The following is an 8066-nucleotide window of genomic DNA, read 5'->3' on the forward strand; positions in this document are numbered from 1 at the left end:
ATCGGAAGGTTTCTTTCAATGACACAATAACAGACAATGCAAGCTCAAAGTCGTCAACTTGCCCAGAATCCTGGGGCCATTTGTCTCCGCTAGTACGGAGAAATGTGTCCGCTAGTTGATATGCTTGGGGTGATCCCGGTCACATTGGCAACCCCCATTAAACGGGTTCTCCTCTATTATTGCTCAAAGTTTGTGCAAAAATCCAAGGCGGTGAGATAAAGTAAATGACCTGGTTAAGCAATAGACCAGTCTCTAGCAAATGAAGGGTTGGACATCTGAAGAAGTAGAGATCTCAGTGTAGATTATTTGCACTTCATTGGCATAGCGAAGGAATGGGCTATGGAAATCAAGCTTCTGCATAACCGAGACTTGAATCACAACTTGTCCGTGGAACGCAAGAAACCATTTAGATGCCTCTTTTTGTGTTGTCTTGGAGACGAATTGCATTTAAATGTGAAAGTCCAAAAATACATATATTCAAACGATGCAAGCTGTCGCCAGGGGCACACCGCCAAAGCAAGCAATCAGAAGAACCGCTCAAGCTTTGCTTCATAGTGGTAATCAGCTCAAGCACGGAGTATTAGAGCGATCCTAATAATTTCTTCTTGTCGCTTCCTTGTCCAGCATTGCAGACGTTGAGAATTTTCCTGCTAACATGATTCGTCCACAACATATTAAGGCGTCCGTGAGACTCAGTCATCAACATACCTATTGAGGAGAAGGGCAATGAGCCAACATACAATTCATAACCCCTCAAAGTAAACACCCAGTCAGTCATCCAAGTTTATTTGCTGTAAGCATTCGTTTTACTCGCCATTCCGTACCTACGTAGCAAACGAGATACGTTCGGAAGAATGTGATACCACACCCTTCCCAAGAACCAGGACGCTGCCACAGGGAACATTGCCATATGTGGTCAGTTTGTTCCCAAAGATCAGGGTCTGACCCAAGGGTACGCGTGAATCGCCATTGCTGATCAAGGCGGGCATGAATCAGAACAATGGTTGTTTCGCAAGAGGCTGCGCATCAAGAGGAGGCATATAAGAAGGCCTGCTCGGTTTCACTTTTATTGGAGAATTGCCACGCCGACCGCTTTCGCGAAGACAACGACTTCTTTTCAAATCGCACGGTGTGATCCGAGGGAGGTGTGTTTCCGCTGTCGCGAGCTGTGGTTCTGTCTGGTGGGGAATATAAAATCACATGCTCCAACTGTTCTTATCTTTGGCTGGAGGAACTAAGAACCCGGTTTCAGGTGTGGAGAATTGATGAGATGGGTGACAAAAACATCGGTTACTTTATTCTTGAGATGATGCAGGATGCCATCTCTAAAACTATGAGCAGGTATGAAACGATACTAATCATGTATTTGTGAGATGCGCCGAACGCGAAACATCCCGAACACGGCACGATACGAAGATGGGAGAGATTGAAAAGAAACCGCAAGTTGAGCTAGATGCTTAAAAACATTGCTTAAGAGTGACCAGAGCTGTTCAAGCTGTTCTTTTGACTTGTTTTACTTGCATGCCAAAAAGATTCTTCCTTATTCTACAGGATGAGAAAGTTGGAAATACCAACCAAGACTTGGACAATGTTTCGCTACGTGCCCGAGTATGGAAATAGCTGTGATTTTATGTAAAAACAGTAATTACGTACCGGTGGGATATCTCTTCAATCAATGGCAAACAAACCAAAATGCTCTTACAAGACACCCTTCAGACAAACTCCGAGTGAATGCAGCAACGGAAATCCCCTATGTTACTCGCCTCCTCCATCGTCTATGCGATACCCAAACAATAAAACAATCGATTGCGATGACTATGACAAGATACAGAAATTAGCAGATTTAAATTCTAAAACAGGGTATCCGGTAAACATGAAAACCTACCTAGACCATAGGTAAAAACCACAGTCGGCACAATCCATCCACTCTCAAAGAAGTTGGTATACGGCGTCGATCCTCCTGGGCCAACACGCTCTTCAACTTTAATGAATATTGAAATCAGCGCCAACCCCGTTCCGAATAGCGTTGTCATGATGATGGATAACACCTCGCCACGCGTTTTATGCGCTTTGCCGAACCAATGCATGGACGCAAGGAATATTAGAGTCACCCCAGCCGCAATAAAGAAGTATGCGAACAGCACGTGGAACTTCACGGAAACCTGCTTATTTTGTTGCGCGAGAACTTGGCGCCCCGAGCCGTTTAGCGCTGACAGGTCAATGCCAAATGTACGCAGGACCCAGGAGTACAATTTGTTGAAGAACTCCTTGTAAAGGTCCGCTAAATCCTTCTCTCGGTTCGGATCATCCAGGTCCATGCTGAGGAGTCTGTCATAAATAGGTTGAAAATTCGGTGCTTGCTGGGGTGAACGGAGACGGTTGGATACGAATGTGACAATTAGCTTTAGACTATCGACCCAGTCTTCTCCCAGTGTTGTGCTTCGCGATGGTACAGTCTGTTGAAAAACAGCGTCGGCTCTGGCAGTGGCAAGATTGATGAGTTGGTTGGAGACACTCCACAAAATCCATCCGCGACTCCCCTCAATGGTGAGTAGAATTCCCATGTGTAGTGGGAAGTGCAAGAATGCCCATATTTGTTGGCGTATACTGCCAAATCGATCTTCTGAGATTTGGTCGAAGTATATTGTGTACATGAAATACTGTATCATATATTGTTAAAAAAGCACAGCAATATCCAGTAAGTTATTGGGTGGGAACCTACGATAATGAGGATGTAGCATATAATTAAGCCAATGGAAGTCTTGGTAACATCTGCTGCACCTTGGGCTATTCTAGTAGCCTAGACATGTGTCAGTCCGCGTTAAGTTATTTTTTAATAAACTCTCTTGATCAACGAAACTCGGAGACTTACTGCTTTGGCCATCCCAACAACCCCTTCTCCCAGTACAATCAGTGTCATACCGTTAAATCTCTCAACAATTGCCGTTCCCTTGAAACTAAGAAGCCTCCAGAAACTCGATATAGAAATCATAAATATAGCCTCCACAGCACCAATGACATACCAAGCAAGGAAGGCAGAATGCCGGCGAGTTCTGGTAAAAGTGAATGCTAGGCCTAAATATGCCATTGCGGTAAGGAAGTGAGTCCCGATAACTAACAGGGTTGGAAAAACCGTCCTTTTGTAGCCCTTAATGTACCAGATGATGGAGGCATATTGGAAGGTCAGGATTAGTCGAGATGTCATGAGGACAAGACTCATGTTCCAGAACTCACGGCCATTTGCTGTGCTAGCAGAGGGGTCGAAGTTAGGTCCCAGAATAGCGAAGCCAGCCATAACTCCAAGATGCAGAGTTGTGAATAATCTCGACAGAACGGAATCGGTGTAGAACCGAAGATCGAAAAAGGTATTCTGAAGCCATACGAACCACAGTAGCGAAATGTAACCTACATAGGCCGTCAAATCTGGGAAACATTGTCAACGCCAATTTTCGAGAAATGCAGGTGTTCACTGAGGGTACGAACTTGAGGAGGTATTGATTTCATGCGTTGATGTATAACTTGAAAGATTGGCGACGAAGAATAGATCATAGAACAACTCGATTGGGGCCGCGTTACGCTTCTTGAAAAGCGGGAGTTTGTTCTCAGTACATGCTCTCTTAGTTTTACTATCAGCTATTGTCACGTCAGTGCCTGTTTCAAGTTTGTCCTCCGGGATGATCTGGCCATTTTGTCGGTGGGACGGGGGAGCAGTCGGATTGGCAATCCAAGGTACGGGTTTCCGTCGTTCAGTCTCTAGATCATCTCTGTTAATGATGTTTTTGAATCTCATTTTGGCGCATTAGCTCAAGAAACGCAGAGCTGAGGAGGACAGGGCAATCCGCCATTAAGCATGCAGCAATAGTTAAAATACAACAACAACAACAATATCAGGCAAAAGCTGGTGGAGCCATGCTATATATACATCTGTATAAACTTCGAGTAAAACATGGAACCCTGAAAATGCTTGGTTTAGCGGGGTAGAGGACATTGAACCAAAGACGACGGCTGTGCCCTCCAAGCCCCATATGATGGAAAACCGGAGAAGAGAACCAGAATAATATCAGAGGAATTGCCATCACATTCTATATGTTGTATTGACAATAAAAAAGAACCTTTGGCGTGTGGAATCGTTGACCCTTGATGCCTCCGTCAAAGTTTATGCTTGCTGTTTCTATAAATAGATTAGCTATAGGTCAGGTGACCACCCCGCTTGACCTTTCAACTTAACGGAAATTATCTTCACCACCTCAAAATAAGCACTTTATATGAAATATCTACTTAAAAAGTGTTGGACGTCTGAAGTGGTTGTATTGGTAGCCTATCTCAGGAATGCTATATACTATTGTGCGGTGTGCTAGTCCATAATAGAAAGCCTAGGCTCCAACACCTCCCCTTGGACTAGCTACTGTACAGACTAGCTATCATACAGACTAGCAACTGTCCTGCTCAAATCAATCATATCCATCTTCTCTGTCAATCTATCTTGTCTTCCAATTGCTGTATCCATCAAATCCTTTTCTTATTTCACCCATAACCTGGCTGGCTTCTCAAAAGTTCTTCAATATTTGGAGAAATTGTTGTAAAGAATGCTTGACTTGGCTGACTTGCAAGTAGATCCTCTGTATTTCTATCTTTGCTCTTATCCCTATTCTTAGTCTTATTTCTATTCCTATTTTTCAATATCTCAATGTGCTCCTTATTATTCTCCTGCCATTCAGTGCTTGTGAGATTTGGGTTCTTGAACCAGCAGTGTTTGGTCATATACCCTGTATTCTCACAGTAGTGGTATTGGCGTTCATCAAATCATTCAGTGGCAGCATTCGCGGCAGATGGGTTGGGATGAGTTGTAGTGGTAGTGGCATGAGTAGCCAACTGATCCATCAATTCATCAAGGTTCAGATTCTGAATAGGGCCCTGCTTGATGGCATAGAAATCATCCAGCTTTATTCTAACAAATTCCTGTTGCCAGTCTCTCAGTCCTAGTATGAATAGATCATGATAGGTACCCTCAGCCTAATTTTCACCTAGAGATACAATTTTTGCCTTTAGATCTTGAAAAGTTGCAAGATAGGTGTGAAAATTATTGTTTTTGAGCTGTAAGTCTCTTAACTTCTTAGTGGTTTGAAGATGTTCTTCTGCATGAGATATAGTATAGCACTAAGCAAGATTCTTCTAAATAGTTGCTGCTAGATAGAAATCTTCATCCAGTGATTCTAGAGAATTACATACCGTTGCATTTAAAGATTAAAAGATCCTTGTATAAAGAAGTTGATTTTTTTTATTTCAAAGCTTAATTTCCAGAGAAACTGTGGTAAAAGGTACTATTTGTTGTTTATTGAGAATATTTTTTGTCTGAATTAAATGAACATCTTCAAGAATAGAGCTTTTTCATTTTAGATAGTTGACTTCAGTGAGAATGATTGCATGCTTTTCTTTCAACTTGATCTTTGCATCTTTGCAAAATTCAACTTTATTCTTAATGAGATTCTTAGTAGTATTTGACAAGAAATCTGAGTTTTCTTCTAGTCTTTGTATGAGTCTTTCTATCTGTCTATTCTGTCTTTTCATGTATTTCATCATCATTTGCATCATATTCATATTGCTTTCATTCATATTTATTTCATCTCTTTGACCAGTTTCTCCTCTAAGCTCAAAGATAGATATATTGTATTCATGTTCATTTCTATTCATGTTGTTGCTTGCAGGGGTATCCAATGGTCCTGCAGCTTATGTTCTTAAAGACATCTGTTTACCTCCTCTTGATTCAATGTGCTTTCTGCAATCAAAGCTTTTAAAACAGTTACTTTTTATCAAATTTTTACTGCAATTCAATGATACAGTCCCTGCAAGATGTTTTATACCTCAAATTAAAGAAGAAGAAATAGAGTGTGAAAGTAGTGCAGAAGACTCTTCAAAATGAAAAATAAGCTATTCAGATCATAATCTGTTAAATGTCTAAAGTGATTGTATTGATAGTCTATCTCAAAGATGTTATATACTATTATGCAGTGCACTAATTTATAATAGAAAGCCTAGACTTCAACAAAAAGTTCATTAAATAAATAGAAAATATTACTAATTTCTCTGTTAAAAACTGCAGCTTAAACTTACAGTTTTTCAAAAATTGTTTTATATTAATAATTAGATGATAGAATTAAATATAATATACAGAGATCTCTTTCAAAAGTTTCTTCCTATTAAGATGTCATATAATGTTATAAAAACTTAATTTCACAGAATTTTGCTAATCATTAATATATGAAAAATTATATATTTTGATATATTGATTTTTACATTTCTTTTCAAATTCAATTCTTCTTTCAATATGGTTTAAAATACTGATATTGCTACTTATGCTCTTGTGATTATACTCAAATCTATTGAGAAAAAGACTTCTATTGAGATCTTAGAGATAACTAATCTATCTATTCAATTAATCAACTTAATATATGCTTATGTCATAGAAAGAGGCTTTAAATCAAATTATTAATCTCTAACTAGTTATTTAAAATAACTGATTAAAAGATGTTTCTTACTCTGACTAATCTTCTAAACAGATATCTGAAATTTAATAATAGATTATTATCAAGATATAAACTGATTCATATAAATGAGAAAAAAAATTATGCTGATATTGTAGATAAACTCATTCTAGAATATTTCAATATTTTTGTTATTAAAATATAAAAAATTCTAAAAACTACTAAATTTTAAATAATAAAATCAATATAAAAATTTGAACAAACTAAGAAAATAAGTTAATAATAACTTCAATTCTATCTTGAATATAAAAATTAAACTTTTAAAGATTAAAATTTATTTATTTAATTTAATAAAATTTTTATTATTATTTTTTTATTAATATGATAAATATTGAATATGATAAATATTAAATATGATAAATCAAAAAAAAAAAAACTTTATATAAAGTTATATTCAGAAATAATAAAAGAGTTTTTCTGAGTTTATATTTTTTAAATATTATTTTATAATAAAAAAGAGCTTTATTATTACTAGCTTTCTAAAACTACTTTAAAAAAACTAAATCTTTAAAAATTATTAATATTTTAAATAAAAAATTAAAGTTAGTTATAAAAGAAATAAAAAATAAAAAATAAAATAAAATAACTTAATCTTTATCAATTATTCAGCATAAAATCTATATGAAAATGAAAATAAAAAAACAGATAAGTTTTTCTATAACAGTAATAATGATATAGATTAATATTAATATTAAATTAAAATTCTTATTCTCACACTTTCTCTTTTTAGTAAAAAGTATGAAAAAAAATATTTAAATATAATTATTTAAAAGAATAAAGCTTTTTCTTATAATTATTATATTTAATATTAAATTTACAATATATATAGTATCTATTAAATGATTTAATATGATAATATTTTTGATTTTAACTTAATTAAACTCTACTGATTATGAATAAATTAAAGAATTATCTATAAAAGACTACTAAAAAAAATTAAGCAAAAACTATTAAAATATAGAAATAATACTAAAAGAATCTACTTTAAAAAATAATATAAATATAAATTAAATAGATCTCTATTTATATTTAAAAGATTATAAAGCTAAAAAAAAGACAATAAATATAAGAAAAACTGTAAATATAATAAATATATTTTTTATATTAAATTTGATGATATTTTAGTATTTAATAATAGAAAAAAACTTTTAAAAAAGATTTCTATAATTTACTAGCAGCAGTAAAAATTAAATATTAAATATATTTAAATTTATTTTCTTTTTTATATATATTTCCATTTAAAATAAAAAGAAAATTATCAAATATGAATTATTAAAATAATTAATAATAAAATAAAATAAAATTTAAAATAAAATAAAATTTTATAATTTATTTAATAAAATATAAAATTATTATTAATTAATAATTTTAATAATTATTTATTAAAATATTATTTTTATTTTAATTATTTATATTTATAATATAATTATTAAAATATAATATTACTTTTTAAATTTATTTATTAATTATATAAATAAATTATATATAAATTTTTAATAAAATTAATAAAATTTAATTTTTATA

The 8066-nt window shown here is 34.4% G+C and overlaps 2 protein-coding genes across 2 annotated transcripts; both read right to left on the minus strand.

Annotated features, from left to right (window-relative positions):
• Nucleotides 1-1750: 1750 nt before the first annotated feature.
• Nucleotides 1751-3790, minus strand: PADG_08486 (uncharacterized protein; the record flags this gene model as incomplete). Its single annotated transcript, XM_010765483.1, has 5 exons — nt 1751-1815; nt 1886-2660; nt 2723-2800; nt 2873-3423; nt 3484-3790. 5 exons carry the CDS (start codon nt 3788-3790, stop codon nt 1751-1753), a joined length of 1776 nt encoding a protein of 591 aa, XP_010763785.1.
• A 1013-nt stretch (nt 3791-4803) lies between these two features.
• PADG_08487 (uncharacterized protein) lies at nt 4804-5691 on the minus strand (the record flags this gene model as incomplete). The annotated part of the gene is made up of 2 exons (XM_010765522.1): nt 4804-5013; nt 5407-5691. The coding sequence occupies 2 exons, from the start codon at nt 5689-5691 to the stop codon at nt 4804-4806; spliced, it is 495 nt and encodes a 164-aa protein (XP_010763824.1).
• Between the last annotated feature and the right edge of the window lie 2375 nt (nt 5692-8066).

This window comes from Paracoccidioides brasiliensis, assembly GCF_000150735.1.
Source record: "Paracoccidioides brasiliensis Pb18 unplaced genomic scaffold supercont2.18, whole genome shotgun sequence".
NCBI lineage: Eukaryota > Fungi > Ascomycota > Eurotiomycetes > Onygenales > Ajellomycetaceae > Paracoccidioides > Paracoccidioides brasiliensis.